At 41.6% G+C, this 19,378-nt stretch overlaps 1 protein-coding gene across 1 annotated transcript; it reads right to left on the minus strand.

Moving 5' to 3' along the window:
• Positions 1–389: 389 nt before the first annotated feature.
• Ei24 (EI24 autophagy associated transmembrane protein) lies at positions 390–19,378 on the minus strand. The gene is made up of 11 exons (XM_021171763.3): positions 19,209–19,378; positions 15,159–15,268; positions 11,768–11,913; positions 10,158–10,218; positions 8,338–8,404; positions 7,786–7,910; positions 7,378–7,497; positions 6,311–6,422; positions 4,199–4,310; positions 3,816–3,890; positions 390–1,509 (listed from the first exon to the last, which is right to left on the minus strand). The coding sequence occupies exons 2-11, from the start codon at positions 15,198–15,200 to the stop codon at positions 1,347–1,349; spliced, it is 1,023 nt and encodes a 340-aa protein (XP_021027422.1). The 5' UTR covers positions 15,201–15,268; positions 19,209–19,378; the 3' UTR covers positions 390–1,346.

The following is a 19,378-nucleotide window of genomic DNA, read 5'->3' on the forward strand; positions in this document are numbered from 1 at the left end:
CAGGCTGGCCTCGAATGCAGAAATCCGCCTGCCTCTGCCTCCCAAGTGCTGGGATTAAAGGCATGCGCCACCACGCCCGGCTACAGGTTTCTATATAATAAAATATTTAACTTCTTCCTTAACTACAGAATGGCTTTAATACATTGAAATCTAGGATTTCTTCCTAATAGATGTCAGTAGAAATGAACACACTTGAACAATGAACAAAACCACACACACACAAAAAAGGTAAATACAGTTATAACACTATGACCCAAGCTCAGCCTGAGAACATCTTTCAATCCTAATTTCTAAAACCTATAAGCAGATTATTCAAGACAAAGTCATTCAATCTACGAATATATGTATATATCTCAAGGATGTGATTTAGAAATCAAACATTATACATATTTTGGGAAACCAGCTCACGTTTAATTGTGATATTTTAAAATTGTACAAGTTTTTTTTACATCTGCCCTCCCACCCCATGTGTCGACTCTTAAAATAACAGGAAAACATCACCAATCACAGGTTGAATGGTTTAGTAAGTTTACCCCTTCAGTTCCTATATGAAGCACCCAGTATTCCTTAAAACACCAGTCTGACCTGGCAGTGGCCAACAGTAAATTTCATCTCCAGAGTTAAGTTCAGATTCTCTGAGCATACTATGATGCAGTGGCACTTGTCCAGAACTGGTACCATCCCATAGCTGGGAAACTTTAAATGGACCAGTGAAAAAACCTGTTTCCCCTTCAAGGGGAAGAAAGAACATGACTCCTCAAAACCCAGCCAGTTTGGCTGAGGTCTATCTGCCCCAACTCTTCAGGCTCCATTTCCCCCACTCCTTTCTTTCCTTTTCTGCAGCAGAGCAATAGAGACCAAAACCTAACCTGAGTTACAGAAAACAAGACAGTGAATGGCTATAGAGGGAGTGACTGGAGCAATTGGAATGCCCCTTTACCTCCCACATACAATGTATGTGCTTCACAGAAAAACAGTAACAACAAATTCACAAAATACAACAGTTAAAATTACAAAGCCCATTCATCCAGGGGTGCTGGAAGGCAGGAGGAAGTGGGAGGGTAAATGACACAAGGAAAGGGGAAAAAGAGTACTCAAATCAATCAGTCCAGGCACAGGAGCTGGCAAATGCTAAAAAAAAACAGCTGGAAAACTCTGGTCCTTACAGACCTAGGGTGGTGGTAAAAATCCATATACTGGAGTCAGGAAGATTCCAATTCAAAGACAAGGGAATATGCAGAGGGCCCTTGGCAGTGGGTTCTGCCTTCCACAGCAGGGGGAGGAAAACAGAGAAAAGAGCTGCCACATCCTCCACCCAGTCCCACCCACCCCTTTGACAGCAGGGCTCAGTGTCCTGCAGCAGCTTTCAGTTTGGCAGGAGAAGGATGCGGTGAAGGGAATTTCTCTGCAGAGGACGAGCTGCTCAGGGCTGACTGCAGGTAGACGGTCTTGTGGAAAAGTCTGTTGCTTAAAAAGACCACCAAGGAGAATAGGCGCAACTGGAAAAGACTGAAAAAAGATCACTCATTAGCTCCCAGTTGATCAAAATAACCGCTTTAAGCCTATTACATCTTATCTGACTGTTTGAAATTTAAAACTACATAGGCAGCAGAATTCAAAAGAGCATAGATATTAGATGCATGCATTGATCAGCTAAAATATTTAAGGAGTGTAGAGCAGGTATCAGGTCAGACTATTTGCCTAGCATGCCTGAGGCTCTAAGTTTAATTACACCACTGGAAAAAAAAAATGTAGCATGTCCTGTTACTACTACAAATGCATTACAACCAGCATTCTAAGTATTGGGATTTCAAAGATTTTATTTATGTATGAGTACACTGTAGCTGTCTTCAGACACACCAGAAGAGGTCATACAGATGGTTGGTTATGAGCCACCATGTGGTTGCTGGGAATTGAACTCAGGACCTCAGGAAGAAGAGTCAGTGCTCTTAACCACTAAGCCATCTCTCCAGCCCCAGGATGGGACTTTTAAAGGAAATAAAATTATATTTTATGTTAGTCTAGATTTTTAAAATTCTGTGGAATTTAATGTTTGCCTACAAGTATGATTGTTTACTACTTGTGTACCTGGTGCCCATGGAAGCAGGTATGGACAGTATAGGATCTTCTAGAACTAGAGTACAGATGCTTGTGAGGCACCAGATACTAGGAATTGAACTGAACCCTCTAGAAGAAGAGCCAATCAATGAGAGCATCTCTCCAGTCCCATAATCCAGATCTTAAGAGCACCTTTGTATGGTCAGATCACAAAGAACCTACTTTGTTTAAAAGTGGCCATGATTACAAAATTGGGCTTTACTCAGATGTTTATAAAGGACTTATAGTCAGTGACCATTGGTTTAGAACTCATTTTGTATCCCAACCTGACCTTGAATTCATTAATCCTCCCGCCTCAGGCTTCCAAGTGCAAGGATTAAGAAATGAATGATTGCATGGTGGCACACGCCTTTAATCCCAGCACTTGGGAGGCAGAGGCAGACAGATTTCTGAGTTTGAGGCCAGCCTGGTTTACAGAGTGAGTTCCAGGATAGCCAAGGCTACAGAGAAACCCTGTCTCGAAAAACCACAAAAAAAGAAAGAAAGAAAGAAAGAAAGAAAGAAAGAAAGAAAGAAAGAAAGAAAGAAAGAAAGAAAGAAAGAAACGAATGACCACACCAGGTACAACTATTAAGTTTTAAGAGCAGGGATAAATGGACAGGTTTGGTGGCATCCACCTAGTCACAGCGTTGGGAACAAGGCAGCAAAACCACAAACTCAGGTGACACCAGGGCCATACAGGGAAAGAGAAAAACAAGCATGTATGAGTGTCAGTAACTCACAATAGCCTGCAATCTAGGCACACAGGATCTGACACCATCTACTGCCCTCCATGAGCACTGCACATGCATGGTACACACAGGCAAAATACAAAAACATTAAATAAAAAATGAATCTTATAAAAATAAATTACGGGGGCTGGTGAGATGGCTCAGTGGGTAAGAGCACCTGACTGCTCTTCCAAAGGTCCGAAGTTCAAATCCCAGCAACCACATGGTGGCTCACAACCACCCGTAATGAGATCTGATGCCCTCTTCTGGTGTGTCTGAAGACAGCTACAGTGAACTTACATATAATTAATAAATAAATAAATAAATAAATAACGGGGTGGAGAGATGGCTCAGTGGTTAAGAGCACTGACTACTCTTTCAGAGGACCTATGTTCAATTTCCAGCAACCACATGGTGGCTCACAACCATCTGTAATGGAATCCGATGCCCTCTTCTGGTGTCTGAAGACAGCAACAGTGTACTCAGACATAAAAATTAATCTTTAAAATATAAATAAGTAAATTATATATTAAGGTTTTGATGGTTAAAGTTAACTTGAAACAAGCTAGAGTCACTTAAGAAAAGAGAGCCTGAATTGAGAAAAATGCCTCCATGAGATCCAACTCTAGAGCATTTTCTTAGTGACTGATGGAAGAGGACCCAGCTCATTGTGAGAGAGGCCCTCCCTGGGCTGGTGGTCCTGAGTTCTTTAAGAAAGTAAACTAGACAAACCATGTGGTATAGGCCAGTAAGCAACACCCCTCCAATGCCTGCTCCTGCTTCCAGGTTGTTGCCGTTTGAGTTCCTGTCCTGCCTGCCTTCAATGATGAACAATGATATGTAAGTATAAGCCAAATAAACCCTTTCCTCCTCAAGCTGCTTTTGGTCCTGGTGTTAACACAGCAATAGTAAGTAACCCTATCTAGGACATAAGGTTTTCCATTGGCCTAAGAGATTCAGAGCATAAGTCTCATCACTAATACTTACTATGCTTTTCCAGGAGTCTTTGCTTCATTGGCGCTGATGATGAATAAAGGAAACAGGATAGAAAAGAGGCAGCCACTGTTTAAAAAAAAAAAAGTCAACTTTACAAGGCATGACTTTAGGAAAAAGTATTATAAGCCCCACATCTCTTCACTTCTGAATTTCTAAGTATTTTCCTCCAGGAGGCAGCATAGAAGTTTTTTTTTTTTTTCATCTTAATAATGACAAATGTCACTTAATATTAACAACAACAACAAATCTTCCTGATGGTCAAATGATGTAGCATGCTGGTACAGATGCAGAACAATAAAAGATACCACTTGGAACATACTTTACATGAGTCTTAATTGTCTTAGTCTTTCAAATTCTTTCTCTCGCCAAATTACCTGATAATGTAGGAGGATTGCATTGCTGTGAGGAAAGCCAAGGGCAAGCCAAACCCAAAGTAGTAAGGCCAATTCCTTTCTATGTTCGACAATCGCTGGTGCATTTCAATTCCTAAAAAGGGGAAGTTGGCACACTTAAGGTTCATTTTATTTACAAGACTAACTGCCAGACAATTATTTAAGGCTTGGGCTTTAGACACAGAGCTACTTACCATGTGGAACATAGACACAGCATATAAAACACAAATCTACCAGCTCTTTTTTTTTTTAAAAGATTTTATTTATTTATTCATTATATGTAAGTACACCATCGCTGTCTTCAGACACTCCAGAAGAGGGAGTAAGATTTCGTTAAAGATGGTTGTGAGCCACCATGTGGTTGCTGGGATTTGAACTCTGGACCTTGGGAAGAGCAGTCGGGTGCTCTTACCCACTGAGCCATCTCACCAGCCCCAAATCTACCAGTTCTTGATGGTGTACACTTTTGATCCCAGCACTTTGAAAGGCAGAGGCAACTTGGTCTACATATGGAGCTACTGACCAGCCAGGACTATATAGTAAGACCCTGTCTCAAAGAACTTTACAAATGGGATACAGTGCTTCAATGAAAAGATTTTACAATAATCATAATTTCAAAGTAACATTAATTTTAATCACCAGCATCCTCTGTCAGGACAGTCTATAAAGAAAAGTATCAAAAAAGGATGGCATTGGAGGAACAATATGAACTAACCAGTACCCCACAGAGCTGTGTTTCTAGTTGTGTATGTAGCAGAGGATGGCCTATTAGGCCATCAATGGGAGGAGAGGCCCTTGGTCTTGCAAAGATCATATGCCCCAGTACAGGGGAATGCCAGGGCCAGGAAGCGGGAGTGGGTGGGCTGGGGAGCAGGGCAGGGGGGGAGGGTATAGGGATTTTCGGGATAGCAACTGTAATGTAAATGAAGAAAATATCTAATTAAAAAAAAAATAGGATAGCATCATGCCAGGCAGTAGTGCCTTTAATTCTAGGACTCATGCAGGAGGCAGAGGCCACAAATCTTTAAGGCTAGCCTGGTATACAAAACAAGCTCCAGGACAGCCAAAGCTACACACACACACACACACACACACACACACACACACACACACACAATCTCCGTCTCACAATCAAATGGCATCTCCACTGAAAGAAGTTACCTACTTTTTCAACCACACTCACCAAGAAGAATATTTTGTTTGTTTGTTTTAATATAGGATCTTATATACAGCCCAGGCTAGTTTCAAACTCAAAGCCCTCCTATCTCTATATCAAAGTGAGTGCAAGAATTACAAGTGCCAGACTCCACATGAAGCAAAGTGTTCTTACAAGATTCCCAGCCTGGTATGGTGACACACACATGTAATCCCAGCATTCAAGATGCTAAGAGTACTGAAGTTGGATACTAGCTGGGACCATAAAAAAACTTCAGGCCACCAAGGCTACACACAGGAAAAAAAGAATGCACCCTGATAATGACACTCTGGAAGTTGAAGGCAGATCAAAGTTCAAGGTCACCCTCAGCTCCATAAAACTTTAATGGTAGCATGGGCTACATGAAATCTTGACTTTTAAAAGATAATGAAATAATTTAAAAAGAAAATAACAAATTTAAAAATGATAGAATGAAAATAAATCCCAAAGTAATCAAATGAGCTGAATTTGATACTGCACATATGCAATCCCAGCAGCTGGGAGGCAGAAGCAGGAAGCTGGGAAGTTGAAGGCCAGCCCGAACTACATGAGTGAGTGCTCAAGGCCAGCCTGGTTACATAGCAATACCAAGTAAAATCAAATTTATTACTATTCTAAACCCACAGGCATCTACTTCTTGGAAACAACTTGTGCTTTTTCTGTCAACTTCTGACAGAGCTACATCACATTAAACACTAAAATGGCAATTAACTCTACAATGCCACTTCCCTGGCCCTGAAGGTTAGTAAACACACTAGGCCAAATGGAATCTCCTTCTCACCAATGGGGGCCAATGACCTTTCAGAAACTTGCTGAGTGCTTAGGTATTGAACAGCTTCGTCTGTATAGCACCAGGGCTTCCTTCTACACTCTTCTAGAGTTTCTTAACATGGACTTACCTTTGTTGAACCAACGGTACTCAAAGCAGTACAGTGAATAGAGAAGAGACATATGCAGCAGACTAACCAGCTGACCCACAAGATGAATGGGGAAGAGACTCACAAACATCCCCTGAGGAACAAAATGCAGCACATCTTAAATCCTAGAACCTAAGACACTTCTCACCCATGGCTCCAATCAGAGAGCCCCCCAGCGGCCTCAAACACTGTTTAATGGTAGGATCAGAATCTCAAAGGGAAGAAGTAAATACATGGGTCTTATAATTTAAACTCTAGCTGATTCTGGTAAAAACGCCTTTAAGGTCTCTTTTTCTCCTTTGCTCTCCCCTCTCCCAAAACCCATGCCTCAGTACTATTGTCCTCGCCATGCCTTCTTTTTTAATAAAGGTTTTAAAATGTTGTATGTATGAGTATTATGCTGCATATATGGATATGTACAACATGTGTGCCTGGTACCCTTGGAGGTCATAACAAGATGAGGCATCATCTGGGACAGGAGTTACAGATGGCTGTGAGTCCTAGGAACCAAACCTGTGTCCTCTGTAAGGACAGTAAGTCCTCTCAACCCGTGAGCCACTTTTTTCAGCTTCCACTTAAAGTGAGTTGTGTATGTGTGTGTCCTCTTACATCTCAACTGTGCAGCAATTTTTAGCTCTACCTAATATTATTTCAATTTAGCTTCTTAAAGAGATGTTTACTGGGTAATATGTAATGCTGTGAAAGCAAGATGACTGAGGTCAAATCCACAGCACCCACACAAATGCCAGGCATATATGTATATGACAATAACCAAAACATGATGGAAAGCAGAGAAAGACAAATCCCGGATAAAATAGTGACTTTTAGGTTCGGTAGTATCTCATCTCAAAAAATAAGGTAAAGAGTGCACACATACCCCCTACCCCCCCACCCCACCCCCACACACAGAGTGCTTTAAAATCCATTACTTGCCATGAGGCATATATGCATAGTCCCCATCTTTGTATAGATGCAAAAGTCCATCTTTGTGAAGCCCCGTCCCACTAAACTTTCCTTTCTTTTTAAAAATGTCTCCATGTGTCTCTCACCTGAATAAGGAAAAGTGCCTGTAGCAAAAGGTTGAAGAGCATGTCAGCAATTATTTTGCTGACACTAGGGAATGGATGAGGTTTCCTCCCTGATACTTCAAATGCCAAGTCAGCTATATCCTGAAACAAAGAACAGTAATATAGCAAAATATGGATTAAATAATCCCAGTGTTCATCCCCAGAGTTAAGGCCACTGGTTTGCTGCTAGAACTGCCAAGTGAGAAAAGTCTGTCTCAGTAACCCAAGACAGTAATTTCATTTTACAAAACCACAAATATTACCCGACTAACTGCTTGGCTTAAAAACGTTAAGGATTAAGTTTTTTAGGCCACTAACTTCATAGGCTAAAATGTGTGACCTAGTCAACCCAGCATGTAGAACCCAGTCTCCATTTTGTCTTGCACCTACTTGGAACCAAATGGCATTCACAACTTTGCTAAGCACAAACAGGGGAAGCACCCAAAGAGCACTGAAAATTGATGTGAGGAAGAATTCCAGCCATGACCAAACATCTCCATGAAGTGATGGATCTCCTAAAAAAGCAGAGAGTTATTAGTTTAATTAAATAGACAAAAAGCCTTAAGACCCAAAATGGAAATATTGTGACTACTGTTTTGCTTCACATTCTGGCCACAGCTCTAAACTGAGTAATCAGTTATCTTTTGCCTTTCTTAAAACAAACCTGCTTACAAGGTAACTACTGAGATGTCATAGGGACTAATTACCAGAAACCACCTGGATTTGAATCTGTACTGCTACTTGCTAATGGTTTAACTAACTTCTATTTACTTATACATAAAATGGACAGCCCAAAAATGCCTATCTCAAAAAGCTATTGAGCAGTCTAAATCAAAAACATCAAATTGCTGGTATATTAGGAAGTGCTTAGGAAATTGAGGAAGACTTAAACAAATATCTCAAACCTCTTTCCCCATTGAGAGCAAGATTTTGCATACTTACCAATAATCCGGGCTGTTACTGACTGAAGTACAGGAATAAACACTCGATAAAACAAGAGGAGACTGAACTGAAGGAAAAAGGCAATAAAGTAATCAAAAACCCTTCTTTAAATGAAAACAAGGCACGAGGCCGTAGTAGCACGCCTTTAATCCCAGCATTTAGTAGGCAGAGGCAGGCAAATCTCTTTGAGTTCAAGGCCAACTAAACATATTTATTAATATTTAAATATTAAAACAAGGCATTTCACCTTTTAGTATAATGACTTACTAGTTAAGACTGATAATTTATAAATCTGGAGGCTAGGAGAAAATATTCTAGGAATGCAGCAAAATGGCACTACGTAACACTGAGACTTGAGGGACAGAAAACATTTAACTAACATTTCCAAGTATAGATATATACATATAAACAGTTGTGTTTATTAGAGGGACAGAAAACATTTAACTAACATTTCCAAGTATAGATATATACATATAAACAGTTGTGTTTATTAGATAAACCTAAAGCTAGTATCTGAAAATTAGTGAAATGTTTACATTAAGATAATCTGAGTCACATGGTCAAAAGCAGTATTTTCTGATTCTTGAAACATCTCAATCTCACTAAAGACTAAGATAGCTCTCAGTTCATTATAGGTAATCAATCAATAGTTAACAACCAGAAACAAGGAGAATCTTGCTTATCTGGCCACATCTACCCTTCTCTGATCCCACAGATGTTCCAGCCAAAATGTCCAATGTTAACACAAGTTACTTATAACAATACTAAAATCTGTCAATGAATCATACAACAAACATATATTCAGGACTTTGGTTACATTTAAATGAACAGGAATAAAAAAAAAAATACATATGCACAGAATCCAAGTGCATTTGTTGTTTTGGGTAGTTTTGCTAGTAAGTTTGTCTTTCCAGACAAGGTTTCTCTCTGTAACAGTCCTGGCTGTCCTGGAACTCACTCTGTAGAACAAGCTGGCTTGGAACTCCGGAGATCCAACATCGAGATCTGCCTGTGTCTGCCTCCTCTAAGTACTGGGATTAAAGATGTACCACTTTTCCTGGATCATATATTTTTTTTTTTGGAGGCAGGGTGTTATCTATCTTAGCCTGATCTCAAACTCACTATGTAGCCAAGGATGATCCTGATCTTCCTAACTACTAAGTGCTGGCATTACAGTATTTTTATTTCTTTTTAAAGATGTGTGTGTGTGTGTATGTGTTTGGTTGTCTGTATGTGCACCACATGCATACAGGTGCCTATGGAGCCCAGAAAAATATATAAAATCCCCTGGAAATGAAGTTTAAAAATAGTCATGAACTGCTTAATATAAGTACTCTGAACTGAACCCAGACCATCTCCAAGAGCAGCAGTTACCCTTAAGTACTGAACCATCTTCCCAATCCCAGTTTTTTTTTTTATATTAATTTTATTTCTTCCTTTTTTCCTCCAGACAGTGTCTCACTATGTAATCCCCAGATGGCCTGAAACTCATTATGTAGATGAGATTGGCCTGGTCTCACAAAGATCTGCTTCCTTCTGCCCCCCAAGTACTAGGATCATAGGATGCACTACCACACCTGTCAATTATTGTTTTAGCTATCCTACAAAATGAAGGGCTTTATTTTGACATTTTCATACAGAGCTCAGTGTCCCACTCCCCTCCTCCATCCCCTACCCATGTGATGGTAATCATCAGCATATATAAGCAGCTCAAAGATAAAAGACAATTCACAGAAACAGTTGAGAAATAATAATCTAATAACAATCTAAAGAAAGATACTTGTAAAGATCCGAAAATTTGATGGAAAAAAAAAACTTACCCAGAATACTCCACCATTCCAAGCACAACACTGGAAAATTCTACTAACAATACGTGGTTCACTGGAAAATATGAATTATGAATTTAGCTTATAAGGCATGTAGGCTATTTCCTAATGTTATCTATTAACTCCATTTTATAGATTCTATTGGCACCATATTAACTTTAAGATCCTAGTGTTCTAAAGTTTTAATTCAGCCAATAAGAAAAGGTTTCTGAGGAAGCAGGTATTTTTGAGACAGGGCCTCATTATAAATTCAGGCTAGCCTCAAATTCTTGGCAATCGTCCTGCCTCAGTCTTCACAGTACTGGGATTACAAACATGTGCCATCACACTCAGGTGAAACCAGATCTTCTATTTTGCTACTGTCATTTTTGAGATAGGATTTCTTCTGTGTAGCCCTGACTGGCCTGGAACTATTTGGCTTCAAACTTCCTGCCTCTGCCTTCTAAGTGCTGGTATTAAAGATATGCACTACCGGCTATTCTGAAACAAAACAAAGCAAAACAAAACAAAAAGCAAAAACATAAAAAGGGGCTAATGAGATGGCTTACTGTGTTTGCTACACAAGCCTGAAAACCTGAATTTGATGCCCTGAACCTATGTAAAGGTTTGGAAGGAAAGAAGAAATCTACAAAGATGTCATTATGACCCCTACACACGTACTGTGAGAAATGGACCCACCCTCCAATGATAAATAACTTTTTAAATTTTTTTTGTGGGTATTTTGCCTGCATGTATGTATATCTGAGTTTCACATGTGTAGTGCCTGTGGAGGCAAGAAGAGAATCTTGGATTCCCTGAAAGCAGAGTTGTTAGACCCCGCATGGGTGCTGAGAACTGAACCCAGGTCCCCAGGAAGACCAATAAACATTCTTAACCACTGAATTACCTCTCCAGCCCCCTAATAAAATAAAATTTGTTTGTTATTTTGTTATGTGTGTCTGTCTCTGTGTGTGTATTCTCCCCTGTAAAATCTGAGGTAGGAGCACATTAAAACAAAGTCTAGGAGTAGGGTTTATCTATCAATAAATCTACAGAGACTTTCCTACAAATATCTATTTGGCACTCTGATTTTATTTTTGTTTTCGTTGTTGTTTATCATTATATGTATGAGACATGCATGTAGAGGACCAAGGACAACTTTATTATGGAGTTGGTTCTTTTCTTTCAGCTTTCTATCCATGGGTTCCAAGAACCAAACTCAGGTCATCAGGCTTGCTTGGCAAGCATTTTTTCCCTCTAAGCTATCTCACCGCAGATTGTTGTTGTTGTTGTTTGCGGGGGTGGAGTTCAAGACAGGGTTTCTCTGTGTAGCCCTGGCTGTCCTGGAACTCACTGGTGGTAGACCAGGCTGGCCTCAAACTCAGAAATCCACCTGCCTCTGCCTCCCAAGTGTTGGGATTAAAGGTGTGAGCTGCCACCACCACCCAGCTCACCACAGATTTTTAACATGATATTTGAATAAGTCAGTTAAAAACAAACAAACAAAAAAAACAAACAACTAATAGGATGCTGACATTATAACTTACTATGTGGGGCCTTTTTTAAAAACTAAGGTCAGTCATTTACTCAAGTGCCCCTCCTTTGACATGTGCTCCTGCACTTACCTCTCTTGCTTCCGCTCTACACTCTGGGGTCTCCTCTGGGCCAAGAGGCTACTTGCCCTTCTTCGACGCTGCTCCTCTCTCTTCTGCTGGATCCGAGCATCTAGCTTTGAGATGGTACAGATGCCCCAGATGGAGTCTTTGATTCCCTAAAGATAAGGACATTTTAAAAGAGAGATAATGGGGCTAGAGAGATGGCTCAGAGGTTAAGAACACTAACTGCTCTTCCAGAGGTCCTGAGTTCAATTCCCAGCAACCTCATGGTGGCTCACTACCATCTGTAATGGGATCTGATGCCCTCCTCTGGTAAGACAGCTACAATGTACTCACATAAAATAAATCTTAAAGGAGAGAGGGAGAGAGATGATGGGCTGGAGAAGACCTTGAATTTGGGATTTTTCTGCCTCAATAGAGGCATCTGCCACCATGCACAGTCAATGACTAGGGCTGTTGAGATGGCTTAGAAGCAAAGGCTTTTGCTGTCAAAACTGATAGAACTCAGGATGGAAACTCAATCTTTATAGAAAAAAACACAACAATGGAGAACTTTAGAATCTCCAATTTAATATTTTGTTTTCCTACTAGTATATCCTTTGTTCTAAATCTTTCAAGTAGGTTGTATCATGTCTCATGCTTGTTTTCCCTTGGTGAGGGCTAAGACAGGGTCTCACTACATAAACCAGACTGACTTAAAACTCTTGATCTTCTTGCTTCAGCTCCCAATGCTGGAGGCATACAGACCCACATGACCAGCCTATCAAGCCCCTTTATGGTCATTTTTCAGGAGGTGTCCTAAGAACTTTACATAACCATAGGGTAGTATCAGTTCAAGAAACTTAATACTAACATATTTTACAGTCCATATTCTCTTTTCCATAACATGTAGCAAGCGATACATGGAGATCAGAAAAGAGTTCTTGAGAATCAGTTCTCTCCTACCATTTGAGTTTCTAGGATCACACATTCAAGTCATCGGGTTTGGCAGCAAAAGTCTTTACTTCTAAGCCCTCTCAACAGCCCTACCCATTGACTAGGCAAGGTGGTAGATGCCTCTCTAGGTTGAGGTCTGCCTCAACCCAGAGAATTCCCAACTTCAAGGCCAGCCAGGGATACATAGCAAATACTAAGCTAGTCTGGCCTGTACAGAGAAGTACAGAGAAACTGTGTATACCTCTCTCAAGTTAGGTCAGCCTGGGCTTACAGTACTCTATATTGAAGGCCAGGAAAGGCTGGGTATTCAGCAGAGTACTTGCCTATCATGTGAGAGGCCTTGGGTTCAATCCCCACTACTGAAAGAAGGACAGAAAAATTATACAAATAAAGCCAAATACACACAAACACACAGAGAGAGAGAGAGAGAGAGAGAGAGAGAGAGAGACATACACATCCAGAGTAGATATTTGTCCAAAGTAGAATAATTTCACAAGGATATTCAACTTCAGAAAAAGACCCCAACACACCAAAACAAACAAACAAACAAACAGCTAGATGTGGTAGCATATTTCCTTAAGCCTAGACTGAGGCAAGTTGATTACCACAAATCTGAACACAATGTGGGCTATGGAGTAAGAACATGTCTTAAAAAACAAACAGCTAGGCGATGGTGACACACACTTTTATTCCCAGAAGGCAGAGGCAAGATCTCTGTGAGTTTGAAGTTAGCCTGGTCTACAGAGAGACTTCCAGGACAGCCAGGGCTACACAGAAACACTGTCTCAAAAAACAAACAAGGACTAGCAAGACAGCACAAGCAGTACAATTACGTGCCACTAAGCTCACAACCATGGAACAACACGGGAGAAGGAAAAAAACTGACATACTGCCCAAGCACACGCACATAAACTAAAACTAATAGGATCAAAGGCAGAGCTGTGCAGTCACAAGTTGGGCTTGTTCATAACCTGCTTCTATCAGGACTACAAGAATGTGAAGCCATTTTGTAGAACAGAGTTTGAAGTAATATATCTTTTTTGTTTGGTTGTTTGGTTGGTTTTGTTTTTCGAGACAGGGTTTCTCTGTGTAGCTCTGGCTGTCCTGGAACTCACTTTGTAGACCAGGCTGGCCTCGAACTCAGAAATCCGCCTGCCTCTGCCTCCTGAGTGCTGGGATTAAAGGTGTGTGCCACCACTTTAAAATAAGCCTTTTCCTCCATTTCCAGGCCCTCGATGATGAGAGATTTGGAGGCACTTCCTTCTCTGTGAACTATCTCATAGCCCATGGTTCTTTCTAAGACTGATTTAACAAGCATCCCTAAACCTAGAAAGCCATTATTTTCAAAATCTTTTTCTTTTTTTCTTTTTTGAGATAGAGTCTCATGTAGCCCAGGCTGGCCTGAAACTCCCTATGTAGCCTAAGTCTACACTTGAACTACTGACCCTTTTGCCATCTCTCAGTTGCTGGGAGATCAGTCACATGTGCACCATACCTTTGTTTTTATTTTGCTGTCACTGCTGCATGTCTGCTGTGATTACAGATGTGTGCTACTACCTTTGGCTCTAACTAGCATGGTTACACATTCTTATAATCCTGGCACTTGTGCTCAAAGCAAGGGGATCAGGAGTTCAAGGTCATCCTGGACTATACAGCCAGCTGGAAGGTAACCTGTCTCAAAAGCAAACAAAAAAAAGACTCTGAAGCCAAGCTAACCAGAATCCTAAAAATGGTGGGCAATCCACTCAGCTGACAGGCCTGTCACTTTCCAAAGAATGCAAAATAGAAGGGCTGGAAATCAGTGTTTGCTCTGAAAGCATGAGGGCATGAGTTCAAATCCCAAGACCTCTTGTAAAAAGCTAGGCATGGCTGCTGCTAGATCCCAAGAATTCCCTGACAAGCCAGGCTTGACAAATAAGCCAACTTCAGGTTCAGTGACAGATACTGCCTCAAGGCAAGAAAGCAGACAGAAACAGAGGTGATACAGGAAATCATCTAAAGTTCTGTTTTGGCCTTCCCATGAGAATAGGACTGCACCTGCATAACCACATGCACATACAACACACAGAGGGACACCAGACAGAGACGCACAGGCTCACAACTGAAATTCCAATATCTGGGAACGAGAAACAGGACTGAAAGGAACTCAAACCAGCCAAGGCTGTGTAACAGAACCAAAAAGATGCATGATAGTATACATTCCTAGTATTTGGCACACAGAGGCAGGAAGGAGCATCACCAGGAGCTCAAGATCACACTGAGATACATAGCAAGACTGTCTCAAAAATACCAAAAATTCCTACTTACTGAGTGATGTAGACTAAACTAAAAACTGACATTCTATGTAAAAGACCCAAAAAATATATAAAATTACGAAAGGAAGATGTCCTAGTCTGTTTCTTTAACAAAAAAGCAAGAAAGAAAAGGGTTAAGGGACAAATTCCTTGAAACAAAATATACTCACCCTGCCAAGGTCCTGCAGAAAGGTTTTGACACTGTCAGCCATCTCTTCACTGCCCAGACTATCAAATACAGAGAGAGGGAAGTGCCCCCAAACCACTCATCATGGAGGGCCTAGACAGAGATGGAGGAAAAAGACTTATGTTAAAGATCCATTACTTCATGATGTTTCTACAAAATGACACGACATTCTAGTATCCCTAATACAAGAGTAATAGACTCTGACACTAATAACGTCAACTAAGAGGCTAGACCTCTAACTGCTAAAATTAAGAGTCTGTTTTCTTCAGAGATGAGATACTGGAAGTTGTTCTGGCTAGTCCCACACTTGCTGAAACGACAGGACTGTTTAGATAGGGGGCAAAATGTGCTCCTGGACAAGTGGTCTCCCCTGAGCCTTGAATTCCCAAACCACTCGTCCCAAACACTTTCACTTTTGAGAATCTGGAGATAGAAATACTCTCTTAAGCAATTTTTATACTGGCTACATAGTCTCCAGCACTTGAATGTGAGACTGGAAAAGATGGTTCAGTGGTTAAGAGAACTGGCTACTCTTTCAGAAGACCAGAGATCGATTCCTAACACCTATCTCAGACCACTGACAACCATCTGAACTCCAGCTCCCGGGAGTTTAATAACCTTTTCTGGACCTACACAGGCAGGAGCATGCACACGCTTGCACACACACACACACACACACACACACACACACACATACACACACACACAGAAGCTACACACTATGATATATTGTAATTCTAGCACTCAGAAGGCAAAGGCAGGAGGATCACCAGTTTTCTCACCAGGCAGATACATATTAAGTTCTACACTGAAAACCCTGTCTCATACAGTAACAATAATTTATTTTGATTCACTTTATTCATAGTCCTCAAATACATGGGAAAATTTAAGACATAATCTTAAACTAGCAAACCCAGAACTTCACATGTAATAAGCAAATACTCTACCACTGGCCTACAGTGCCAGTTCATTTTCTAATCTTAAATATACATGCACATGTTAAGGATCATGTAAGAAACAATGAATTTTAAACTAGCCTAAGGCTGACGGTCTAGTTCAATGGCAGGTCTAGTTCAATGTTCTAACTCAATATGCATTGGAACCAGCGAAACGAAGCAAAAGGTCATAAAGTTCACATTTGTAAACAGTCATTAGAAGGGTTAGAATGGTAAGGGTTAGTCAGAAAAGCTGAGGCAAGAGAATCAGGAATTCAAGGTCATCATCCACTAAATTGGAAATTTAAGGAAGCTACATGAGACCCTGTTGCAAAAACTAAAGAACAGTGAAGGTTTCTCTCAGATTATTTCTCAGTTGACTGGAAAACCCAGCTTTATAATTAATAAATTGACAGAGCTGCAAATAACTCAGAGTCGGGGCTGGGGAGGTGAAGGTGTTGTCTTCTGCAGAGCCTACATGTGGGTTGTCCTCTGACTTCACATGCACACTGCCACGGCACATTCACATGTAAATGCAAGGTCATGCAAACAGATGCAAACAGACAATAAACGTTGAAAAGAACTGATAGAGAAAAAAAAAAGTACAGTTCAGTGGTGGAGTGCTTGCATGGTATGTTCCATTCCCAACACCAAGAGAAATTAAACTGAGACAGGGCTGGTGATGAAATCCTAGCATCCCAGCTGCCTGGCAGGCTAAGATAGGCTCACAAGTTCAAGGTCTGCACAAGCTGAATTAATGAACAACTGGATAATTGAAAGAAACCTCTCAAAAACAAAACAAAACATTGGGAATAGTTTAGTAGAGAACCTGCCTCGCAAGTCTCTAGTACCAAAAGGATAATAAGAGGGTTCATACTAGAAAATCTTTTTGTTTTTCAAGATGGGGTTTCTCTTGTAGCTCTGGCTGTCTTGGAACTCACTCTGTAGTGAGTTCCAAGGCTGGCCTTGAACTAAGAGGTCTACCCAGCTTTTTTTTTTTTTTTTAAACAAAACAACTTTATTTTATGAGGATTAGTGTTTTGCCTGCATATGTCTATGCATCAGTCATATATTACAAATGTGAGCTGCCTTGTGGATGCTTCGAATTGAACCTAGGTCCTCTGAAAAGTAGTTAGTGCTCTTAAACATTGAGCCATCTCTACAACCCCTAAATATAAATAATCTTAAAATACTAGTCTCTCAGCTGGATAGTGGTGGCGCACACCTTTAATCCCAGTACTTGGGAGGCAGAGGCAGGAGGATTTCTGAGTTCAAGGCCAGCCTGGTCTATAGAGTGAGTTCTAGGACAGCCAGGGCTATACAGAGAAACCCTGTTCAAAAAAAAAAAAAAAAAGTCTCTCAATTATTTAATTTCTTTAAAGTGAACTCTAAGGTGAATGGAAAATCTGCTTGCAAAAATATGAGAATTTAGGATTCCAAAGTTATCAAGCTCCACTAAATCAAGCTTAGAATCTTCAATTTAAGAGATAATAAAATACAATAATTTCACAGTCAGCTTGTATACAACTCAAACTTCAAAACATAAAGGATACTTTCCTTGACCTCTGGCCACTTCATCAAGTAGCACCACACTGACCCAACTGGACTGATGCCATTCAGAACTGGACAAACAGGGAGTACAGTCAGAAGGTTGCCTGCATCTGCTCCTTACGTCAAATCCTACCCAAATGTGCTCACCGAGAGAAGTTCCTAAGGTTAGGAAACATCTGTTACTACTCCCACTCCCCCCTCCTAAAAAAGCAGAAAAAGAAAACCTCAAGAGCTTCAATTATGTGTACAGAGAAAGCCAGTGCTCTACGAGGTGTGGTAAAAAGCAGTCCATGACCAGGAGACTAGTAAATGTCCAATGATGGGCAGGCAAGACATTAAGGTATATCACAGATGCACCACCCTCTTAAGCAACAACTTGCTCATCTACAAATAAAGGGTAGCATAATAAAATTCTTTACAGGATAGAGTACGACAGAATAAACAAAGCTGAGAAAATTCTGGATAAATGTAATCCTGTTAAAGAACACACCCGATTTGAGGTGAAAAAATTCATTACTCTAGTTTTCTCCCACAGCCCAGACAGGGAGCTTCAAAATCTGTCATATCCCAGAACCACTGTGTTATTTGACTCCTTGGCAGATTAATACCCAGCTTCTTCATGTACCAACTAACAAAGTACCACTGACCAAATATAGCCTTTGAAGGAAAGGCCATTATTATACTGTGGGCCTAACAGCTTTTCTATGGGAGAGAACATTTGGTATGAATTGCCCTGTTTAACAAATTGCTGAGACATGCAGAAAAATAACCTTCCACAATTTGAGACCACACACTGACTGACACAAAGGGCTCTGACAACAGAGAAAACCAAGATGCATCATCTGGCTCACAATATTTTACATATAAACGGTTTGTCAACAGTGAGTGAAAGCTAATTACAACCAACTTTGGAACTTCAGTGTTCTAACCGAGACTGGACTTTTTGGCTTAAGCTTTGCAACGAGGATTTTTGTTTAACCCAAGCATCACCTTCCTTAAACCTTGAAACACTGCTGGCCAGTAACTTTGACAGTCTTTAGAACCGACTAAGCATCTACTGAGACAAACTCCTGCACTTTCATTTCGAAGCCACCAGATTCAAGTCCCGGAAGGCAGAAAGCCGGCGTTTCCCACTCCAGGTAGGGAAAAGGTAAACACCCTCACGCATCACCGGGCCACAGGCTGCCTCCTGGGCAACCTGGGGTACTCGGCCCCTTCTCTCCCGCAGCGTCGGGGCAATTGGGGTGAGAACCCGTCTTCCTCCCCAGCCACTGCCGCGCACAAGGTGCGGACCACGCTCATTGGGGGTCACCGGAGCTAAAGATAGCCCCGCCGCACCTGGGGAAAGCCTGAGCCCCGCGCGCCGCCGCCAGGCCTGCCCCTGCCGCCTTTCGCGTCCCGGGCCCTTCGGGGGCCGGGGTCCTTGCCGCAGCCCCTTCCAGAACCTTAGGAACTAGCTCCGGCCTGCCAGCCCTCGATGGGCCCTGCCGCCCAGGCTGCGATTTGCAAGCGGCTCGAGCCCACTGCCCGTCGTGGCCTGCACCTACCCCGCCACCCTACCGCCGCAGCTCCAGCCAGGGCGCTCGCCCACCGAGGCTCGGTTCGCCTGCTCCGCGCCCGGCTGCCCGCTCCGCCCGGGCGCTCGGAGAGCCGGGGCTGCGCCCACACTGGGCATGCCCGGGCCGCACGGGGCAGCTGGGAAGTCGGGCGGGCAGCC

This window comes from Mus caroli, unplaced genomic scaffold (genome assembly GCF_978045245.1).
Source record: "Mus caroli unplaced genomic scaffold, Mus_caroli_1 scaffold_11, whole genome shotgun sequence".
NCBI classification, from domain to species: Eukaryota; Metazoa; Chordata; class Mammalia; order Rodentia; family Muridae; genus Mus; species Mus caroli.

Bases quoted from the DNA above. Each gene is read 5' to 3' on its own strand.
- Ei24 (XM_021171763.3), bottom strand. From the start codon at position 15,200: ATGGCTGACAGTGTCAAAACCTTTCTGCAGGACCTTGGCAGG. The intron at 10,219-11,767 runs GTAAGTGCAGGA...CATATTTTCCAG, and splicing joins GTAGAGCGGAAGCAAGAGAG to TGAACCACGTATTGTTAGTA. The intron at 4,311-6,310 runs GTAAGTCCATGT...TCCCCTTTTTAG, and splicing joins GTACCGTTGGTTCAACAAAG to GAATTGAAATGCACCAGCGA.